At 47.4% G+C, this 23,974-nt stretch overlaps 1 protein-coding gene across 5 annotated transcripts in view; it reads left to right on the forward strand.

Moving 5' to 3' along the window:
* The window catches only part of LOC105704045 (synaptotagmin-7), a 143,335-nt gene extending 124,517 nt beyond the window's left edge, over window positions 1–18,818 (forward strand). For all 5 annotated transcript variants that reach the window (XM_012432917.1, XM_012432918.1, XM_012432915.1 and 2 more), the window contains 7 exons: window positions 4,303–4,453; window positions 8,030–8,170; window positions 11,497–11,644; window positions 13,077–13,186; window positions 15,245–15,413; window positions 15,498–15,710; window positions 16,138–18,818. In XM_012432917.1, coding sequence (XP_012288340.1) covers window positions 4,303–4,453; window positions 8,030–8,170; window positions 11,497–11,644; window positions 13,077–13,186; window positions 15,245–15,413; window positions 15,498–15,710; window positions 16,138–16,238 — 1,033 coding nt within the window. In that variant the 3' untranslated portion in view covers window positions 16,239–18,818. The remainder of the gene's footprint in view (window positions 1–4,302; window positions 4,454–8,029; window positions 8,171–11,496; window positions 11,645–13,076; window positions 13,187–15,244; window positions 15,414–15,497; window positions 15,711–16,137) is intronic.
* Window positions 18,819–23,974: the final 5,156 nt, after the last annotated feature.

The following is a 23,974-nucleotide window of genomic DNA, read 5'->3' on the forward strand; positions in this document are numbered from 1 at the left end:
TTCCGATACAGGCCGGGATAAATGTCCCTCGGTTTCGAAAAACCGTTTACGGAACGTTTCCGCACTGGGAAGGGGTTATATTTTGTAGAAGCCTCCACGGTCGGATCTCCTCGATAATTTACAACTTTGCCGTCTTCGGGGTTAATGATTATTGACCGTGGTCAGTGCTTTGACGGATGGCCGACTCCTCGTTTCCTCCAAGGGCGAATTTCCCGGAGGACCGCGAACCGTCGGAAGATTCGATGGACTTGTTTTATGTTTTATTTTTATTTTTCCTTGTTTTAATACCCGAACAGGAATTACCCCCAGAAAAGTGTACTTAGAGAGAGCCTGACGTGTAGAATTAAGTGCGAGCTTCCGAGTAAGCTGTAACGATTTCGATGCCCCCGAGGAAGGGAACGCGAGGAAAAAGAAAAATGGGTCAGGTCGATCCCAACCTTCGGGGGCCAATCGACGACTCCTAAGGATCCCTCCTAGATATTGCCTCCGGAGATGCTCGGACCTGTGCTCGGCCGGCTCTCGAAATATCCCGCGATTTACGGAATCGGCCATTGTGCCGGGAAACACCGAGGAAAACGGAAAAGAATGGCGGGACGAAGAAGATCGACATCGAAGACCACAATGAAACTCGCGACACCGCACAAAAAAAAAGATATTTGCACTTTTAACCCTTTGAATACGTAACCCTTTCGACATATAGGCGAAATTCTCTCGCGAACCTCTTCGTGGCGAATTATCATTATCGAGGGGCTATTCACTTGGGAATCAGTGAAAACGATTTCCTTCATTGAGAGTCGATTGCCTTTGATTGCATATCCATTATTTCTTGAGTATCCCCTCGACTTTTTAAATTCAATTACACCCCCGTTCGTCTCTATTTTTCAATCCACGTCAATTTTTATTTGCCACCGACAAACTGGCCGCAATAAATTCCACGGCCCCGGAAACTGAGTTATACCGGCGGTAAATCTCTTGAAATCGTATCGCCGAAGGAGTCTCTCGATTCGTTTTTCTTGCAGAGGAGCCAACTAACGGCACGTAAAGATCCTTTGAAATATCGGCCCCGTTGGGGTGCGACCGGGTGCAGCTCCCGGAACGTCGAAAACGTCGAACACGTCGATTGTGCCGAGACTTCGGAACAACGGGAGAAAAGAATCCGGGAAAGGAACTCCGGTCCGCGTCATAAAGGACTAACTGGAGCGGTCGGAGTCGTACACGTTTTCGAGATCGCCGGGAGAGAGCAAATCCCGCCTCTCGAGGTTCGGATAAAATTCCGAGAAAATTTCCAAATAATTCGAAAGTTCACTTATTATCGGTCTAAAACCTGGGAATTACATCCGCTGACGAGTTGTATTATTTTTCGAAGTAAGCTCTCCAATGAGAAATAAAAAAAAAATTCATCGAACCCTAAGAAATGTCGAATCGCTTTCGTTCATTTTTCCGGAATGTCGGAGAGGTTCCCGTGAAATCGAACCAGGGAACCGTGAGGTTCCGACCTAACCTCAAAACAATATCTCACTTCCTCGACCTTCGCGGATAACGACGACCGGTGATAAGGGCCGCGGTCGAAAAATAAACGAAAATTCAGGAGGTTAACGATTGGCCGAGTTATCATGCCGGCGACGTAGGAAACCGGAAACGGGGATTTATGAAGGCAGACCACGACGAAGGGACCCGCGATATTCGGACGTCGTCGCCATCGAGGGCGGAATAATTCATAGGGCGCGATAAATTGCGACGGTAATCGTTATCGCATTAATTCGTCGTCCGAGGGGGGAGGTGAGGATTCAAAGACACGCAAAAAGGAACTTCGAAGAGAATTGCGATTAACTTGCGCTGGCAACTAATTCACAGATGCGCGTTACGTCTTTCCAGCGCAAGTTGATCCACTTTTATTCCCCTTATAAGTAAAAAAAATTACCCTAATCGGTCATTTTATTAGGAGAGGTTTCGCGGCCGTTTTCCGCGGGAAGGGGTAAATTTCCATCGCGGAAATTTACAGCCGTGGGATTTAAAATTCGGGGGAACTAATAGGAACGCCGATGCCGGAGGGAATGCGCCGAGATAATAAATACCGGCGATATAATCAAAATGACGGAAATGCATAGATAGCGCTATCGCACGAATCGCCGTACAACGGGTATCGATTTCGCGGGGGTTTTCGGAATTTCGACGCCGTTAATCGGGCCTAACCTTTAGGTCGTTCGAAATATCGACCTTTGTCGGGAACCCGCGAAGGGTTATTTCATCGACGATGCTTCTATTCCTGGCACTCGCGGTGAAACCTTGAACCCTGTCGTTTCGTGTTCCTCCCATATCGAGCTTCGTTCTTCTTCCGACAGTCCTTCGCGTTTCGATGCCCCGAAGAGACCAGAAATCCGCAATCGATTCTTTCCATGCCAATCAATTAAAAAAAAAAAAAATTAAATTACTCGGCGCAGATTTAATAAATATTTTCAGATTTTTATATATACAGAATGGCCCTTTCGCATCGCCCCTTAATTGGAGGCAACCTTTCCCGTGGTTGGAAAATCGACGCCTAAAGGGATTTTTAATTGCCTCCCTGTCGAGCAGAGCAAAACAGCTAAATCGGCCACTCCGCAATCCGTCTCTGTCAGGGCTGTTCTTCCTTCCCCCTATTTATCATAATTCCCCATTTTGTCGCGACAAGAACTATTCGGCAAAAAGCGGAGCTACCGTGACGCGAAGCTCGGTAGAATTCAGTTTGGCAAGCGACCAATTTCGCCCCGCGAAGCTCATTCATTTTTACAGGCTGCCTACATACGGCTCGTTCTCCTCGATGGGGTTGCGCTGGATTGGCTGTAAAAAGAAACTCGGATTCGGGGGAAAACAAAAAATAAGATCGGTCGCGTTTTTCAACACGTAAGGATGAAATATGGTAAAAAGTGGCGACACTCGTTAGTTGTAAATGGGCTCAGCTGACGGCAGCAGAAGTCCGTGAGCAACTCCGCCCGAAGCTGGTCGTGCAACCGTTGCGTCGTAAAACTGTCGGGCCGTAAAAATACAGCAAAAACTTGAAACTATAAAAAAGCGACTCCTCCACGCACGTGCTCCCTTTAGTCCCGTCGCCGGGTGCTCGCCGTAAGAACGATCATCCCTTCCTCGCCGAAAATTTCTCCCGAAATCCCATCGAAGTCGCGACCCCGGTAGCGCCACCTTGCAAATCGATGTAAAAAATATCTTCGCTCGAAGAATGTTTAAAAAAAAAAAAAATAGGTACCTACTAGTTGCCCAGGTAAATCCAGAAAAAAATAAAAATCAATCCACCGATACATCCCTTCCTCATTGTTTTTACTTGTCGCGTTTAGAACTCTGGTCGGCGATGATCCGTTCTCGCGAACTTCTTCGGGAAACGTTCCCCTGGAAAATGGCCGTCCCGGAAAAGCGTTCTTATTCGAGTGGGGCAAACGGCGAGCCCAAGGACGGAAAGTAGCGTATTCACTTGTTACTTCGGAGTGGATCTGCCTAACGGCCCCGAAAGTTGGCCGCAATTCCGAGAGTAGTCGAGCACGCCGACGTCATAAAACTCGCGGGCCATCAACGGTCCAGGTGGGACGACCTGACGAAGTATCATCCGACGGCGAGCCTGTAACGCGATTAAACTCCGTTAAATCGGTTATAGTTTTAGGACCGACGACTAGGCGATTCGCTTTACGATTCGCGCGAGGCCGGGAGCTCTCGAGGATATCGATCCTGCGGCGAACCGGAGGAACGCACCCCTTCTTCTTCTCCTCTCGGTGTTCCATAAAATCCCATCCGCCGAGATCCGTTAACTGCAAGCAAATGTTTCGATCAATATTTAAATCGCACTTTCCGCGGTCATCGATGCATCCGCGATTCGCCCCCTCCGTCCCTCGTCGCGAAACACGGGCAGGAGGAAAATCGAACGGGATGGAAAAGTTACTCCGAAAGGGTGGACGCGTTAAGGTGTCATGAATATATGCATAAGAGAGTCAAAATATGTACAAACTCCAAATTGGTTTAAACTTCAAATTTAAACCTTTAACTCCTGATTACAGAGGTCCTAGTGTGAGGTCTTCAAACTCGGAAATTTCATTTTTGCGAAGGAAGAGTTTTATTATTTATCCCGGACGAGAAGCACAGAAAGAAAATTGTTCTTTGAAGAATGAAATTTCGAGAGGTTCAGGAACCTTATACCTAGATATGTATCGAAAATATTTATACAAATTTCACGTCAACTTAATTAACGACCAGTCCGAGAAACGCTCCGTAGGGAGTCCTTGGCGATCAGGGGTTGATTAAGTCGTACGATTTTTTTAGGACCACCGGAAGTCCCGGAAGCAAATCGCCGGCCAGTGGCAGCGGTGGTCCAGCCGCTGGAGGACCAGGACCCGGTGGAGAACCCCGCACCCCTACCGCAGGACCGCAGAACAAACAGCTGCAGAACGTCAAGGGAGGAGAACACCCCTCGGTAAGACTTCCCCTTTCTACAAGGAGAACTCTCGCGTGTCTATGCTAAATTCGACCGAAAATTGAAAAAATTCACGATCGACGAAAACCCACCGACTGGGTAAACGGAGACGTCGATACGCTCCTCTTTTAGGTCCGCACACGAGCCTCCCCTTCTTCCACCCCCGGGCTCAATTTTGTCGAATCAACAGAGGATTCTGTTTGTTCGCGTTTCGCTCTTCCTGGCAAGACAAAGCGAGATCGGGGGAGCGGATATAATATTGGCCCCCAACGTGCCTACTGACAAGAACTCCGCTGATAACGATTCCGGAGTCTTGCCCCCTAAATTTCGGCACGCAGAAAAAAAAATTTCTTTTCATAGCCCCAAGTACTTTGTTAATTCACAGAGTAATAATTTGTCTGAAGTAAATCGTAATAATTTCGAAGAAACGTTCCGTCGAATTTATTGAAATTTATTCGAGTGAAATAATTGTTCTTTGATTTATAGAAGTATTTCTCTGGTTCGGTGAAATCTTTTTCTGAGGGCGCAATCGGGCGATTTTTCGACGAACTGGAAGGTTCCATCTACTTTCTCCGGAAATCCGGGAATAGGATCTCATTTTTATTGAATTCCCAGTCTCGTTCGGCTGGTTAGATGATTATGCACCGAATTCCCCTGCAATTAATCGCGGCGAGGGGTGCAGCTCTATAAATCTCCGCCGACCTTTCCAATCAGCGCCCGACGCGGAGGGGTTCTTCTTTGTCCCAGGGGTGTCTCTTTAAGATCTCCGACACCCCTCCGACCCTCGATACTTCTCCCGCGGCACTCTCTTACTGGGTCATGGAAATCAATTTGACCCACCCTAAGTCGGGGATGATTTCATGTCTCGCGTCCCCGATTCAGCTCAGACACCTCGGAGGGTTCCCGAGAATAAGGGTTACCGAGCAAGGATGAACATTCGAGAGCGACGTGCCTTTAATGGGGGAGAATGGCTCGAAACTCGGGTTTAATGAAAATTTACACTTTTTACGGAAGATTTTCATCCCCAACCCCATTTTATCCACGACTGTCTCCGGTACTAAAGGTGATATGAGAGTATCATATATATACTAAAACGTCAAAATATTTATAAAAACATTTTTCCAAACTGGGTGCACCGAATAGATGGCAACTTCGACATGTGATTATGGAGGTCCTAAGAAAGAACGCGATGCTCGTGAAATTTCATTTTTCCGGAAAATATGTGATCTTGATTCAAGTCTGGGATAAATAAACCATTTTTTTTTTTATGAAATTTCATGACGTTCTTTCTTAAGGCCTCCATAATCACATGAAGATTCAAATGACTCGGTGCACCCAGTTTGGAGAAAAGTTTTATAAATATTTTCACGTTTTCATATGTATAGAATGACCCTTTAATATCACCTTAAAGATTCCCAGGACCGAAGAGAGGTTTTATTACCCCCGGAGTGTGCGCGTTAATTTAATTCGAGCCAACTCCATCGGGGAGAGCTCGCCTTTTCGAGCTCCACGGCCTCGAAGGCCATCTTTCCTTCCGGTGAATGTCAGGTGACGTTAGAATCCCGGTCGGAACAGGGCAGACGTAATTACGCGGGAATAATGGCTCGTTAGGGGTGCCCAGAAAGTACCGAGTACCGAGTGTCGACTGCGAGCTGTCTCTGTTCCTCGAGACGCAACCAGAATAAACGATTCTTTCCGGAAAATGGCCGAATTTATTCCAGAAATTTCCCTCCCCGAGGGAAGACCAAATCGCAACCCTCCTAGTACCCCAAAAATTGCTCTCATATTTTCTATACATTTAACGAATGTCGTGCATTTTATTAATATTTAGAAATTATTGTATTTTATTAGGGTTTTGACGGCTCGAAGGCGCGCTCCCATCACCTGCTGGATGCTAATTAATTAATTCCGGGGACGCCCTATCCGACGTTTGACGTCCTTACTGAGGATTGCGAGGAATTTCTGGAAAATTACATCGAGGCTCCGCAAAGCGGAAATCGGCGTAACGAGGAGGGGGGTTGTGAAATCCGCGGCCACAATGTCGAGGGTTGAGCAATTACTTCCCGACGGCATTTTTCTTGCGGACTGGATTTCTCCTCTGAAGTCGGAGAAACGTTCGATCGACCCCGGCGAGATTGAAAATACGTTAGCGGGGGTGGAGTAACCCTTTTAGCGAACCCCCCTTTCGGAAATATGCAAACCAGGGCCCCGGCTATTTTTCGAAATTCGTTGCCGGGGGATAACTTCCGCCGACTTCAGAGCGGAACTCTTCATCGGGGTTAACTCCATTTGGGGATGTTTGCTCGCGGAACTTTCTTTTTAACCCCCCGAGGAGCGCGAAAAAGTTGGGGCTTTCTTCCGTCTATTCCCTCCAATTCATTAGTGGATTACTTATCCTAGGAGGATCTCTTTTTCGCGGTTAACACTATGTTACGGTCCTCGGCAAAGACTTCCCTCGTAACGAGACTTCTTTCTTTAACGAAGACCCGGGGGTGCAAAAATCCCCCTCGCGTCGCTCTTCGATATTTCCAGGCCGCGTATTGATTTCAGCCTGATTAATGAACCCCTTTCAGAAATTTTCTCCGGATTAATCTCCACTTTCTCGCGATACCTCCGCGCACCCACAGGGATGGAAAATCCCCGCGAACGACTTGAAATTTCGAAAAATCCTGGAGACGGTTTTTTTTCCCCAGGGGAGGAAATGCACCCTTTGTTTTGGAAATGTCTCGTGCTAATCGGACTGACGCAGGTTCCTTTCGACATTTAACTCGATTTCGAAAAAACCGGGCTGCTCTCGAAAACGGGCCGATCGATGGAGGCCCTGGAAACTTGGACTTTTATTTTAACAGTTACCCTTAACTCGCAACCCCCGGTGGTAGATTGGTTCCCCGATAACGAGGTTTTTAGCGTTTAACGCTATTTGAAAATGTTTGCGTCGAGGGGGTGGAAACTCCCCTCGAAAACGGGGCTGCCCTCGCTTAGCCCTATTTCCGCCCCAGTAATTTGAGTTTCCCGACCGACAATGTTCGGTAATATCTGACTCGGGGAGGGAAAGACAAAAACCTCGCCTCAAATCGAGCGTGGCCCCGCGATAAGGGAATTAATCGATTTTTTTTCACGTTTTCCCGTCGGAAGTACGGGGGAAGAAAATTTATCAAGAAAAACCTCACCGCTCGGTTGTCCGCTTTTCATAAAATCGGCCTCTCCTCCTTTGCGATCCCTCTTCACCCTGAATGCATAAAACGATGGAAATGAAAAATTCAGAATCTATCGGGTACCTTTTCGAGGGCGTACGGATGCAGGTCGATATCTCCGTCCTTTATTACACCCCCGGGGGAAATACTGTAAACTGTGTACATAATATTTTGAAAGGGCAATTTTTACCATTTTTACCTAAATCTAGACGGTCTGATAAATACACGGAATTTCCCGAAAGCGAGGGTTCTCCAGGCAAACTTTTTCCCTGCAGAGGAAAGCCCGAATTTCCACCTGAACGACGCGGATTAAGGTTAATGGATGTTTTATTTCCGGAGGGAAAAGTCAGTAATGCATTCCGCGTGGCTTTTCGGTTTGCAGAAGGCCTTCCTCCACAACAGATCCATTTCGCTGGTGGACATGTACATCGACAACAGCGAGCCCAGCGAGAACGTCGGGCAGATTCACTTCAGCCTCGAGTACGACTTCCAGAACACCACGCTCATCCTGCGCATCATGCAGGTGAGCTTCATGAAAATTACGAGGAAGCTCCTGGCCTCCCTCTTTTTACCCAGGTTTAATCTCCTCGAGGTCTCCCAGAAATGCCGGGGAATTCTCACCCGACTGTTTCCCGGAGAAATTGCACCGTGCGTAACGAGAGGAGGTACCTCCTCCTCCTTCCCTCGGCGAGTCATTTTCCGAAATACTGTTTACCGCGGTACTAATGGTAAATTAGCCGGGAAACTCGGAAAATCAATATCCTACCACGGATCACTGGGCAAACCAGGGAAATGCGGTTTGGAATGCCTGGAATTCCGAAATTCAGATCACGCTTCACCGGCTCGCGATAAAGGGGAAGTTCAGAAATTTAGAGATTCGAGAAGAAAAGAACATCAAGAATTGTTCCCTATATGTTGGATTTTTTTTTTTCTTTTTTTTTCTTTTTTTTTCGCGAAACTTGAACATGGCGGTCGAGAAGGCTAGAAAGGCGGCTTTAATGATCGCGGCGCGAATGGTTCGCCCCAGGCTTCAATTTTACCTTTGAGGGGGTCTGTCTAAAAAACGAGGACGCCGAGAAAGTGTTGATTACCACAAGAGAATGCGATACTAGGAGGACGGTAAGAAGTTGACATCAAAGCCGGGGTTCGTTCCGAGATACGTATGGCTCATCTTTCTGAAAAATCATGTCGCTTGAGATATTTAGATTACACAATATTCGAAAAAAAAAATATATATTAAACAAATATTCCATGTTACTGGGGACAAGTCATATTTCATGAACTACCAAAGATACTTGGATTTCGAAATATACATATATCGAATCTCCTTTCTGGCGGTAATTAAGTATACACGATGCACTCGGGCACCTGTTAAACGTCATCGGAGTTTGCAGCCGTATCGGATGATTGCGTCTATTTAGTGAGGAAATTTCGCGGCTTAATTCTCAAAAGCAAATTGCTCCGGACGAAGTGCGTCCTGGCGGAAATTGCTGATGCTCGCTGGTTTAATGCAACGGGAACAGAGTCTGAATGTTTCAGACCGCATGCATCCAGAGCATGCAGTTCACTAAACAGAATGTAACAAGGTGCACGGTGTCCACATATTTCCAGAGTTATTAATCCGGAGACGCGAAACGCGTGCTGCAATTTTTATTCGGGAATGAGCTCGCTTGACGTCGACCTATGTCGAATCCGGAATTAGGGGAAATGGGGTAAAATGCAGTCGCCCCTCCGTAAACGTATATAAACGTGTACAAATATGCCGTCAAAACGAAACTTTCCACCCCTAGTGTGACAAACCTAATCAGAGACTTTTTAGGCTGAAGTTCTAATAATTGACACCCTAACCTAGATCGCATGTTCGACCTGTTGCACCGAAACGCATCGTTGCACCCTGCGCTTCCAACCCCTGAGAAATCAACCCCGTGTTTGCGCGAACGTCGGCCCTCGCGAAATTCCCCAGCCCTTGAGAAATCAATCCTCGTGTTTGCTCATCGCGTATAATCTCGAGTTTAGAGATATCGTCGAAATACGTCAGGAGTCGCCGATTTTGTCGTCATTTTTGATAAGGTGATACGCGAAAGCGGCGTCGAGGAGGTCTCGTTCATTTATTAAACTTTTCCGTGCACCTAGTTTGGAGAAAAGTTTCACCAACGAGCGACCCCATGCCACTTTCACATCCCCTTAACCATCAATTCCGATGGCGAATTATTCCGTGATTTTCGCGTGACATAAATTTCGCGACTGTCCGCAACTCCCGGTGGCCCGTGAAATATAATCACTCGCACGTGCTAACTTCCTGACAAATTGCTTCGGTCATCGCAAGCCACCATCTTGAATATAGATTTTTCTCCGCGTTTAGTTGAATTTACCAGCGAACATTTCGTCTCGTCTCGCCGCGTAAGAAAAATCGATGGCCCGATCGTTGTTTCATCCCATCGTGGCAAAGTCTCGAGGCCAGGAAAATTCTTCATTTTTCCCGGAGTCGAGCTCGATTCGCCGATGTAAAACTCGAAGAATATTTCACGAGTCGACGGAACTTCCGTTTCCACCCCCCCCAGCATAGTTTTGACAATTTATTCGGTCGCCTGGGTCGTAATTAAATTCCCCGACTGTATAACTAAAGGCTCGGCGAATCCCCGGGGATCGACTAAAGTTCCCGGCATTAGCGACAACGTCGGGGGGGAAAAAGGTGGGAATAAAGAAGAACCGACTCCCTCTTGGAAAATGCTTGCTGATGAGTTGTGAGAACTCCTTTTCTCAAGGGTAGTCGAGCGGGTAATTGAGGCTTCTTCTGCCGTTTGCTGCCTCGAAATGCACGCGACGCTTTCGCGTCGGGGAAGTTTGAGTCACGTGGCCTCGAGTGGTCTTGCACTTCGCGAATCGAAATACAAAAGGAGTCTATTAGAATCAACAATGAGGAGACCGAACGCTTTCTAGGGCGATTAAACCGCTGCAAAACGATTCTCAATAAATTAAGGTGTTACGAAAGATTCGGTCTATACACATCGAAACGTAAAAATATTTATATAAATAACATTCCTCCAAGATGGATGCACCGAATAACTTGAACCTTTATTATGGAGTTTATATTATCGAGTTACATTAGGACCTCCCTAATCACGTGTTAGTGTTTCAAATTAATCCAAGCACTCAGTTTGGAGAACAGTTTTATACATATTTCGACTTTTTATTATATATATATGACACTTTCATTACACCTTAATCCGCTAAAATCGGATCGGATAAATAATCTCAGAGACGCGGAATATCGGCTCGGCATAATATCGAATGTCGAGCGATATTTGATATTAAATCATCCTCTGTCGAAAATCCAGCGCGCAGATGTGCAATAGCGTGGAAGTACCGAGGACCGTTAATCGATATCCACCGAAGTTATTTATCGATACGAGGTTTGATACGGGACGTGACGTCCCGGGATATGGAAGGCAATCGGGACGGGCTGCTCTCGAAAATCAGGGAATCTGGGAATTTAAGGTCCCCGTCAAATGACGGAGGGAAAATTCCCGGCGTGGTAAACAAACGCGTAAATTCATACTGGTTACCCTCGTGAGTTTAGGGGTGGAAAGTAATGCGACGGGTCAACTCGTTCGAGTACTGATTTTTGGGCTTGTTGACATGGGGGCAAAGACTCCCCTTCTTCGCTCCTATGGGGTGAAAAAACAAAAATTCACAAAAGGAGACCGTGCAAACCATTCTTGCGTTAAGGGGTGCCATCCCCGAGGGGTCATCTTTTTGACGGTACTTTCACATCACTTGACATAAAAATGATTTAACAAGATGGTGAAAGGCAAGAAAGGAGATCAATTCGACGTGGCTGGTTTTCAGGGCAAGGACCTTCCGGCGAAAGATCTGTCCGGGACCTCCGACCCCTACGTCAGGGTGACGCTCCTCCCGGACAAGAAACACCGTCTCGAGACGAAGATCAAGAGACGGACGCTGAACCCGAGATGGAACGAGACCTTCTACTTCGAAGGTAGGTCGTCTCGACGTCTGCTATCGAGCTTTCTTCCGATTAATCCCGGTTTCCCGAGTCCCGCGCTCGCTTTTCCCGACCTAGCCCATCAGAGACAGCCGCGGACGCCAAATGCATTATTCGCGACGTGCACTCAACGCATTATAGATACCTGGCTGTATATACACACATATATACATATACACCAGCGTATACGAACCTGTATACCTGTATTCATATGCGCACGGCCAGGGGCATTAAATGTGCAGTCGGCACAGACCGCGAATATACCCTGAAAAATACATTACTTGACTGCACCAAATATACATTGTTGCTTGGATCGCATACAATCGCAAGAAAAATTGTCATCGTCGATTAAAACAAATTTTCGTTATTCATCCTGACATTTCTTTGGACGTATTTGACTGGAGGATTTTCCTGTCGCAATGGATATTTCTTTTAGTAGAGGAAAATTTTTTTTATAAGTACACCGTTAGAGATATTCATATAATCGATGCACTTTTAGCACATAAGGGTCGTATTAGAATAACACATTTAATGTCCTAAAATTATTAGCACTTTTTTTTAACAGTGTCGTTGTGCCGAGTACACTACGTCGTACCCCAGGAATATTGTTTCCTTCCCCTGCGTGTATCCGAATCCAGGGGGGGGGCGAAATTACCTCGGCATTTCTCCCGGTAAATGGACTTCGAGGCGAGGAAATTTGCGTGCTCTGGTTCGTACAAATGGGCACCCTCGTGATGGTTGGCTTTGCGCCACAGGGTGCACCGGGGGTGCAGCACCAAAGTGCGGCCGAGACCTAGGCCAGCTATATCGCCTCGGCGGTGGAGAAGCTCTTTGCCGGCACCCCCGCCCTTGGCGACCGAAGTCAAACAACGACTTCACCCCTAAACATTACCCCGACCGAGATAAGATATTCCGCGTCCGCATTTCGAGGCCCTTCCTCGCCCTCCCCCGCACAGGCCGAGTCCCCGTAATTCACCCTGGAGATGGTTTCGCGCGGATTTCCATAATCGGTTTCCTACGACTCTGTATTATTTACCCCCGCCTATCCATGAGAGGGTGCTCGAGACTACGTTTCGCTACTTTAACCCTTTCAGCGCTATGAACCTATAAGTCCATCCGACGTTTGGTCGAATATTGCTTGTACGCCTTCATGAAATTCCCCCAAAATGACTTAGCGCCGAAAGGGTTAAGGGTGTTCACCACCAACGATGACTCGAACCGATAGATGGCATTAGTCAATTTGAAATCCCAAGGGGGTAAATCATCCCGATGAAATTTCGACCCTTTCGGAAATTCGGCGCATCTTCTGACCGATCGAGTCCAACCAGTATTTGTTATTAAGATGAAACTTTGCACCGGGGATTTCCTCCCTAATTTGCGGGTTAATTATTACCGCGATATTAATCATTCTCCCCGATGTCCCCAGGTTTCCCGATAGTGAAGCTGCAGAGCAGGGTCCTGCACCTGCACGTCTTCGACTACGATCGATTCTCCAGAGACGACTCCATCGGGGAAATATTTTTACCACTGTGCCAGGTAACTTTTAGTCGGCAAGTTTACGTCGCGCGCCCCCTGATTTGCATAATGCATCGCGACGCGTGACCGCGCATGCGGGGCACGGCACATTACGTGCGCTCCGGGTTGAAATTATTCCTACCATTGACCGGTGACCACTCCCTGGTACTCCCCTGGGTAGGGTGGCGTTGAAGTGATATAAAAGTGCGATATACATACCCCGAGAAAAAAAAAAAAAGATTAGTCGACCAAAACAAATATACACATTATTGACAAAAATATGTCGTCGCCAGTTTTCGCAAATTGAAATTTCCTGAGATTCATTACCTTCATTAGGACCTCTATTATCATGTATTAAAATTTGAAATTATTCGGTGCATCCAGTTTGGTGAAAAGTTGTATAAATATATTGATATACATAGAACGACCCTTTCGTATCACCTTAAGGCGTTAACGACGTTTCGAGGAGTGGGCGTGAATAAAAAAGTGCACTTCGGTCGCCCCTTTGTTCTTATTCACTCGCATTTATTCCCGCATTAAACTAAATGCATATTTCAAAACGAGATCGCGGGTTTATTCTCTTTTATTCGGTGAGTCGGCAGATAAGAGGCGGATAATAAAGTCGAACGATGCCCGGGGTGACGAATGATAATCACGGAGTTTTGCGCATAATACCAGGGGTCATCCTATATAATGAAAGTTCGGTCGGCGAAGAATTTCCGATTTTCAATGCGCGAAGTGCACAATCGCGACGGCTCACAAAGGAGGCCCAGCCTCCCGTCAATCCCTGGACAGAGTATGCAAATGACCCCGCGGCATCAAAGAGCATTCCACTTGGTAGGGGGGTAAACGGCGCACAAAGTTACACGTGTAAACCCTTTATTGGCTATTACCCGGGGGACGGTGCAAGACGTTACGCACGTTGTATCGGTACCTATCAAACTATCCGAGCCATTCACGACACTGACCTATTAAACGGCGAGTCCAATAAAGTCGGCAACTGCAGTAAACCGCGTATCTCGTAAACGGATGCCAGGACCCTGTTCGCGATTTCCGCAAGAATTTCCCCGATTCCCTCTCACGGGTCTTTGCCGCTTTTCGGCCGAATTTCGCGGTCGGACGCGCGAATCCGTGACTATTCGCGCCGCCATTACGTCGAGATATTCATTCCCCGGGAGGAAATCGCACCGAGGGTCGCGGTTGGTGAATTCCATTAATAGATGCCATCACGAGCGCGATACGCACCGCCGTTTCGATGGATCCAACGTGAGAACGCGCACGTGCCGGAAATGCCGGATATAATGGGCCGTACATACGCGTACGCGTATGTACATACGGGCGTACATACGTAGGCATATCGAGGGGTACGTATGCCGCGCCTCCCCTCCGTGGAAATCTCGCTCGTTCTCTCGATTTCCCGAGAAATCCACCCCGTGGCTTTCTCGTGGAAAATCCACCCCGTGGCTTTCTCGCCGTGGAAAACCCTCCCCCCGGAGTTTTCTCCCCGCGCAAGTTTTTCCCGAGAATTGCGCCCGCTCGAGGGTCGAATAAAGCGCCCCTCAAGGGCTGGGAAAGGGGTGCACCGAGGTAAGGTGACTTTTCCCCGGTTATTTCTTCATTTCTCCTCTCTTCGGGCTGGTTTCCGGCGCGTCGATAACGTTTCCGCCCCCAAGCCTTTCCTCCCCCTGTCGGGAGGCTAATGGAGACGGATCTCCTCCCTTAATGTATTATTTCTTGAATCAATTCCTTCCGTTCGTCCGAGCTCTCCCTAGAAGAGGGAACCTCTTCTTACCCCCTACCTCCGATGGACTCTCTCTTGCCATGCAAATTTGCCGAGGAAAAGTGCCCGCGAGGGAACGGTAATTGCATACAGGGTCCGAGTTCGAGGAGATTCATCTCTAATTTTCCTCTTGCGGGGAGGAATAAAATTCCTGACTCCGGGGTTCGATGCGAAGGGCTAATATTAGCGCTCGCCGTTTTAAGGGAGGTCCCTTGAAATGATCCACGTCAGGAAGGGCGGCTGGATTTCATTTTGGAGCGCGTTTTTTCAGAGCTCTTTCTTTTTCTCTTCCTCGACAGGTCGACTTTTCGGAGAAGCCGTCGTTTTGGAAGGCTCTTAAACCACCGGCCAAGGATAAATGCGGGGAACTGTTGTGCTCCCTGTGCTACCATCCCAGCAATTCCGTGCTGACGATCACGCTCTTGAAGGCCAGGAACCTCAAAGCCAAAGACATCAACGGGAAGTCGGGTGAGAAGTCGAGCACCGGAAATATCCTCCCGTGTGATGTGTCTTTAAACGTGATGTCTCATTGAAATACGATCTTTCTTCCAGATCCATACGTGAAGGTATGGCTGCAGTTCGGCGACAAGCGGGTGGAGAAGCGCAAGACGCCGATCTTCAAGTGCACCCTGAACCCGGTGTTCAACGAGGCGTTCTCCTTCAACGTGCCCTGGGAGAAGATCAGGGAGTGCTCCCTCGACGTGATGGTGATGGACTTCGACAACATCGGGAGGAACGAGCTGATCGGGCGCATCCAGCTTGCAGGTGCGACCTCCACCCTGGGGACGAGTCGCAGTTTCGAGTTTCCCGGGTATCGCGTGCCGAGAAAAACTCGGGAAAACACGCGAAAGTGCCCGCCGCGAGAAACCGGGCTTCCGAATCAATCCGATTACAGGGGGTAATGTCGTTGGGGGTTACAAAGGCAAATTCTACCGGCATCATGGTAATCGAGTCCGGGGTAACTGCGTTGCACTTTGGAGCTTTAAGTGGCATGTAACGACATAACGCGATAACGTTGTCCTGGAGCGACCGGGACGTTGACGAGACGTGCACGCGTGGTCAGGTTAAATTAGGTTTCCACGGGGAAATCGACCCCTTCTCTCGTTTTTGTGAACTCACCGATGATAAGAGGATAATAAGCGTTTCACTTTTCGTTACCGCTGCGGTGTGACTTATCATGACGTGCTTTCAGGGAAGAACGGCAGCGGAGCCAGCGAGACGAAGCACTGGCAGGACATGATCACGAAACCGAGGCAAACCATCGTCCAGTGGCATCGTCTGAAGCCCGAATAAGGAGTCCGCGGCCATTTCTTGCCGAATTTCCCTGCTTCGGAAGGAACCTCGGTCGGGACGATCCCGTGCTCGAGCCCGCTAAGGAACGAGAGTAACCAAGTTACCGCTTTCCAGGGGACTGACATAGGGAAAAGGAGGCGGATGTTGGTCCGTTTTGCGGAGCTCGTTTCATCCGGCTCCCCATCTTCCAGCCGCGCCCTTTTCCGACCCGGACCCCCGAAAAGTCGGAGGGCGGCGCTTCTACGCGACTCTTAGACGGTGGAACCGTGTCACCTAGCTCGCATAGGCTCAGTTACGTGTAAATACATGCGTATCGCGTGTATAAAGCGCCCCGAGGGTGAGCGCACGCGTGGAGGACCTGGGAGGGTGCAGCGCGGCGGTCGTTGCACGCGTACCTAGAGTATCCGATGCATCCCCTGCAATTTCAAGACCATTCGTACCAATGGAGGGAGGGGCGACGATCTATCCGGTGCCGATCGAAAATACCTGCTTTTTGGAAAGTGCATTTCCGGAACCGCCGTGCGGTATCCGGAACGCGTCCGGGACGCGACGGGATGCTTTCAGCTCAAATCACTTGAATTAGAAAATCGTATCTTCGCTCTTGTGCCAATTTCGAAGTATTTCGCAAGTATCCTCGACGCCAGGAGTCGCAGGAAACGCCGTAAAAGAAATTGCCATCACTGAGAAAAAAAAAGAGCACGTTGGTTGACTCGAAGAAATACGCGTCGCTACGACAGTCCTCCGATTATACACCCTCCTCCCTGAATTTACGCGGTAAATGATAACACTTGTTTGGAATATTTTTTTCTTTTGTACCGACAGACTTTACGCACCGGGATTTTCAGTCGCGTAAGACGAATCCACGTGGAAGGGATACTCCGCGTAAATTGAGGGACGGGGGTATCTCGAAAGAAATGTCAGGAAGATTAAGAAAATTCGTTTATATTTACGATATCATTTTTCTTCTCGACGGAGTAATTGTTTCTTAGAATTATATTCAAGCAACAGTATATATATTTGTTTCCGGAGTACTAATCGTTTTTCTCAGTGCACCCAATGGACAATATCGTTAACTTGTGCACGGCTGCGCTCACCCTGGGCTTACTCGTTCCCGTATAATCCTGACGATTTCAACGTTGATCAGGTTCATCGACACAACGAACCGTCTGTTTCACGCTCGGAGGATGGACTCGTCCCGATGAGTCGACGCGCGCGTCCTTTCCCTTACTCTGGCACAAACCTCCGGATTTCGTGCGATGCCCACCACCTCGGGTCGATACACATTGGCACGACAATACTCGACCGCGAGAACGAGTAGACGGCTCGATCGCGTCGACGTCGCGGATGCTCGTCCTCGCGAGAGAACGATTAATTAGCCTTGTATAAAAATGAACGCCGCGCAAGGATCGGTTAACGTGTTAATTTCTCAAACACCCTGAAATCATTTGTCCGAGCCTCGCTTTGAATTTTCAATTTTTACCTTTGTTTTCACGAACGTCATCGAGGAACTTCTAAAACCCGATTCTCGAGGTCAAGCGGAGTTTTTCCCGTGAAAAATATTATTGCACCATGAAGTCAACATTTGAAAGTCGTATGCGAAACTGTCAATTTCGCATGGGATTTCGTGTACGATTTTCAACTGTTCTACGACGACGCGACAATGCCAGTCTGTTTGTATCCGAAGGAAAGCCGTATAACTCGAGAATTCAGTCCTAGGTGGCGCTGCGAGCATCTCGCGAGCGAGACGCGAGTCGTAGGATTTCGGCGAGCAAAGTTTCCGAGCACTGTGGAGCGCCGAGGAAGCGCGAGATTCTCGAATTTACTACGAGGATCTACTAATCGCTGCGACTTTCCCTTCGCGTTGTCGGCACTTTAGCAAACAGCATACTTCCCTCGCGAAGATTTCAATCGATTTGGGCCGGTCTCGGGGCTAACTTATCTTGAGCGATTTTTATTTCGGAGCAGAACGTTAAGGTGTCGCGAAGGCGTCACATATGTACATCGAACAGTGAAAATATCGATGATACTTATCCCCAAACGGGATGCACCGATTAATTTGAAAATTCAACACCTGATTACGGAGGTCATCAAACTCGGGCAATATTATTTTTCGAAAGATGAAAATCCTTTGCACCTTGTCTGGGATAAGGACAAGATTTTCTTTCAAATCAAATCTTGCGAATTTCAAGACCTCCGATGGGACCTCCATGATCAGGTGTTAAAGTTGCAAATTATTCGGTGCACCCTGATTGGAGGAAAGTCTTATAAATATTTTGATGTTCTGATATATACAGAATGCCACTTTCGTAACACCTTAAGCCGGTGGAGGCTGTTCCAAGGATGGACCGAATTAAAAGAGGCGAGGCAGCCGTTAGGAGAAGGTCGGAGAAAAGCTCTTTCCCTCCGCCGACTTGAGCGCCGGCCGGCCGGACACCGAACTGACAAGAACGAATCACTGGAACATAAACATTTGATTATTACCTAGCAATCGATAAAGGAAAGCATATTTTTGACGGAACTTTTATATTGAAGAGGATTTTTGGGGAATTTCAAATAATAAATTGTGATCGGTGTACCTTATTAATACACTAACGATGTTATTACATTATACTCGGTAGTCTGCTGTTGTTAACAATAAGGTAGTTATCATCCCCAGGCCGTGCAATTTCGCACGAGGTTATTGCATACGAGAGTCTGTGTTGTTTTCACTTTACATATCGCATCCCGTTTCGATCTCGAGAAAAGAAAAGAAACAAGAAAAAAAAACGATAGAAAAATCCCGAAGCCGCGGAGACATTTCCGCAAGGTCCTTCGAAGATTCTCGATCGATTAGGATCGACTCGGGTCGAGCAGCGATATTTAAAGGTTCCCCGTAGGTTAATCGGCTCTTTCCTCGAGCAAAAGTCCTTTTCGAAAATCTTGGGGCGTTCGAGGTATTCTGCGTCGCTCGGGATGGCCCGATAAAGAATCGCGATAAATTTCTGATAAACACCGCAGATAACGACTAGGTCAGAGTTTCGCGCCCCTGTGTGCATATATATTTGGCGCGAAACTCTACCGAGTGTCTTAATTAAGCTTCCTCTTCCGTTGATCCGAATTTTTACGAGAACCCTGCGTCGTAGTCCTCGGCTTTTATGCGTACAGCGAGACGAACGGATAGCGTCGATGTTGACCGTACACATATGATAATATTTTTATGATTAGGCGTTTTAATTACAACGGGAAGTTTTCATAAACTGCGGCAGAATCCCCCCACGGTGCGTCGCGGTTAAATATACACGAGGCAAGGTGTGGAAATAGCGATTAGTGAATAAAGGGATAGTCTATAACGTTAAATACGAGGAAGAAGTACGAGTAAATGGTTATATATGAAAATAATATACAAGAGTATTGCGTAGCACAAAGATTAAATAATATTTGTATGTGGTAGCCTGTATATACACACACAACACACACACCCACGATCGGAAACGTCGCGCGGCCCGTTGGGCGTTCCTCCGCGATATCGGCGGACGCGATTTTAGCGTTTTCCCGACTCCCCGAATCGGTGAAGAACGAAAAATGTGATCGAAATAACCGCTGGGATTATTTCTCAACCGAAAGGGGAGGCGATAGCAGCCACGTTGGCCAGGAAACCTCGAAAATTCGTCGTCGCCGCTCCATCCAAGATGGCGTCTCCGCGATATCGCGTCCCCGAGGAGCCCCGACAAGGCCGGGCCGCACCCTGCTTGAGTACCTAGACTAAAACGGGAATTTATAACTCGTTAGCTATCATGGTTTATACACGACGGTAAGAGATGTTCGATGTTAAACGAAGAAACAAGAAAACAAGAAAAAACAGAAAAGAACTCGTTGCGCGCTTTCCGATATTGCGCAGACAAAAAATACGTTAATTTGAAAGTACGTTAAGTGCCGAGGGGGACCCGGTGCCGATTTTTCGAGAGTCTACTCCGATTCGGAGCCGAGGGTCGAACGTATTAGGTCTAGGTATAAGTTCCCGCCGTCTTGGTTACGTTAAGTTACGTTAAAAATGCCGGGAACTTGTTAAACCTAACAAAACGTGTACATATGCGCCGCGCAAGGCCTACCGAGGAAGCGAGGGAAACGCGCGAAATTTGCGTTCCGCCTCTTAGATCAGTTTAGAGCGATTCCAGATTCCGCGCATTTCTGGTCGGCGCACCTTCATTTTTAGGGATTACAGGGGGAATGCCGTGAACGAAAAAAGAAAGATAAGGGCGAGAGGACAAAGCCACGCGGAGAGACCTCACCGATTCGAATCACGCTATTTTTGCTGCGCAATGGCGTACGTCTAGGGAGAAACCTAGTGCAGTGTCCGTTCCCAAACTATACACCGTGTACGAGTTAAAGATGAAACACGAATCTCTGTACGCAGCGACTGCGGTCTTTCACGTTAAACTCATACGTCTTGAATCGTATCCCAGGACTTCGTTAAACGATTCCGCGCGCGAAGCGTCGCGCCCCGAAGAGCAAGATGGCGGCTCGGCCCCCCGTGTCTCTCTGTAAAGTATTTTTATATATGCTCGCCCTCGAGTTTCCTCGGCTGGAGCCGGATACCGGCTCCCCTTCAAGGCCCCGAAAAAGTCAGTCGGAATTATCCTCGCCGCGAAACCCTCGAGGGCCTCGAGTTTATCCTCGAGTAGATCCGCGGTATCCCGGAGACGAACAATTGCGGCGTCGCATTAAAAGCCGAGTGTCTGATTTCATATAGTAAACAACCTTGCGATTCGGTAACAAGTAACGCTCGGCCTTAAAATTGTGAGAATATTTTGGTGACTGCAAAATTTCCACCGATATTCCTGCTTTAATTCCATTATCTATTCAATGTATAACTTTTCGCCGTTGACCGTAACCCATGCATTTATTTTATTTATCCTCCTCTACGGTTTACGCTCTTCTTTTCGATGTCATCGGGTGGTCCCGTAAGATGTATTTCTGCCGATACTCCGAATTATCCGTCTCCGTGGTCGGGTTAAGGAAACGTGAAAAGCCTGAAATGAGTTTCCTGCGAGAGGAGGGCGTACAAGTTAGGCGAGCGCCGCTCTTCAGGGTCGCGGCGTCGTTGCCCGTAACAGTGCCAGTGTATCGTACGATGGCATAGTCCGATCGTTGTCTAGCTAAGTAACGTGACGAGTAAAGCTGATAAAAGCTTGTCTAGTTGTCTAGTTTTCGTTAGGGTCAAAACTAGTTTTCCGTTAGACAAAGGCTCAAGTAGCTCAAGGACTAGCGATACGTGTATACCGAAAAAAGAAAAAAAAAACCGACGAGCTGTTTTAAATATCAAGGCGAGTGTCCCTCATGCAAAAAGAATTAACGGAAGAAAAAAAGACAAAAAAATGAAGATAAAAACAAACCGGACGAGATGAAATAAGAGAAAACATACGAGCATCGTGCATATCCTTCGTGATTCGCAGATCACGCCGCTTGCGAGAGATAAGAAAAGGACCGATCGCGAGGACGGACACCTTGATTAGCCGAAAACGACGTTAATTCTAATTGAAAAGTCCCTGACATTTATTCAATTACCTGTATTCACTTCTCGAGCTTCTGCTTCGTAAGAAACGTCGCTAAGCCATTCCATTTTTCGTGTACGACTTTGATAACTGAAAGTTATCAAGCATGACTTTGACAGCTAAAAGCGGTATAAAAGTTTGCTTTTCTTATTTTACTTTCAGGGAATCAGCGCTGAGGAAGAAGCTTAAAAGAAGGTATTAGTAGGCATTGCTGCTGAAAATACGTCTTTTATACCTTCTTTTAAGGATTTCCTATAAAAGTGTGATTTACAAGCAAGGCACAAATAGGGTCGCTTTTAACGGTGTTCTAAAATGTCTTTTAACGCTAAACGTGAGATGGGAGTTTACGCTTAATTTGCATGAACAACTTGGTGCGCGTTCTAAATGCGTGGTTTTATAAAAAGATCAGCTGTTTCGAGGTCGCGGAAAGACCCGCGACCACCTCGAAAACCGTAAGGTTTAGTTCGGGCCTTTTCTTAAATCCGGGCACCCTAAGCCATCTCGAAGAAGTCTGTCCCTTCTTTGGTTGAAGTCGTGCCGCCCCTGACTCGAAAGTGCATCATCTCGAGCGAAGGATTTCCCAAGAGGTCGTTAGGCATTACTTTTGCGCGTCGCTCCCGATACTTTGGCGCTTCGTTAAATCTCGCCGTGAGAAGCGATAATATAACACCGGATATATACCGCGTTATCCGAGTGGCATATAGGACTGATTTAAAAAGAAGCGTTCGCCCTCAACCCCTCTCTGTCCGCCGCAGGAAGTCGCTTTCCGTTGTCGAGCTCGACGATAGTGACACTATTCTTTCACCTGTACAATCTCTTTTTCTAGCTCGAGGCCCCGAATCCTCGGGATACTCCAGGCGATCCATATAAAAGAATAAAACAAAAGTCGGGGAGAAAAGGATAAAAAAAAAAGAGAGAGTAACAACGGTTCGAGCGAGGCAGAATTAAACGCGTCAATTTCATTATGACAATACGGACAATAAAGGGAAACGGACTCGGCGAGTTTAGTTACCGACAATGGCTTGGTTGCGGGTCGAGCGATGGAAACGCCCCGTTTTCTACGCGCTGCGGTGCATCGTAGGCACGTTTGTTCAGTTCCACCTTATTATAAAAAATCCGTTCGTACACGCGAAAGAATAGTGTGACCTGAAATGGCGTTTACCCTCGAAGGACGAGGAGAAAACGAAGCACGGTCGAAGCCTCCGATCAGCCTGTGATCCTTAAGGGAAGAGAGAAACGATATATAAATGTATATTTAATGTAAATTTCCATTGCGGTATATCGAAAATCGGTTACCTTCTGATATAAGCACATCCGAATCGGTTCCCGAGACAAACTATCCGCCAGATAGCAGGCGCAGGTTGATTCTGAAATAACTATAGTGCCTGATTAGTGTTTATTTCGTGTAAAGACGCGTTGACAAAGTACGCAAACATCCTCGAGGCAGAGTCGCATGAGTTGGACGTATTAGTCGAGAGTCCCAAGGCAGGAGCATTGATAGGGATGCTTTACCGGTTAAATCCGTTTAATTCGGACGATCAGGTTTTTACTCGGTTATGTACGGAAGAGCCTGAAATGATCGGGAACAATTTCCTGTCCCTCTAATTAATCCCGGCATGTACGGGGATGCGCGCGACATGCGCGTTAATCGTTTCGTATCGCGTTACCCGGGACAATTATCGAGCAGGGGTAAAGATTCCTGATATCGTTCAAGATCTCCCGAATACTTTCGCATTCGAGTGTTTAGAAGATTTTAAGAGCGTTTCCTCGTTGGGATGTACCTACACGAGTGTCCTAGATTTAACTCGATCGTGCGATTAAGCGATGCCCCGTGGTTTGTGTTTTCCATCGGCACGTATGTGCACGATAGAAATGATTTATTTTATTCGATCGCGTATGCCCCGCGGTGAGAAAATTGCTCTCGAGATTTTGGGTTCTTCGACTTTAAACACAGGATACAAATTAGACTCCGCCAACTGCACACGATCCCCGTAACCATAGGCCCATGTACTGTAAACGTAGAATAATAGTTCAAATTAAGGATTGATGCAAAATAAATTATTGTACGAAACGTTCGACATACGAGTTACGCAATGCCCTCGACATTATCTTCCCCGATGATCCCAGGAAGTCTCCGGATGGTTAAGTGCTCGATATTCGGATGGACCGAGAGGAGGTAAAAAGGGGTACTTCTAACGCGCCACA

Source organism: Orussus abietinus, unplaced genomic scaffold, assembly GCF_000612105.2.
Source record: "Orussus abietinus isolate OABI.00-Male unplaced genomic scaffold, Oabi_2.0 scaffold11, whole genome shotgun sequence".
Classification (NCBI taxonomy): Eukaryota; Metazoa; Arthropoda; class Insecta; order Hymenoptera; family Orussidae; genus Orussus; species Orussus abietinus.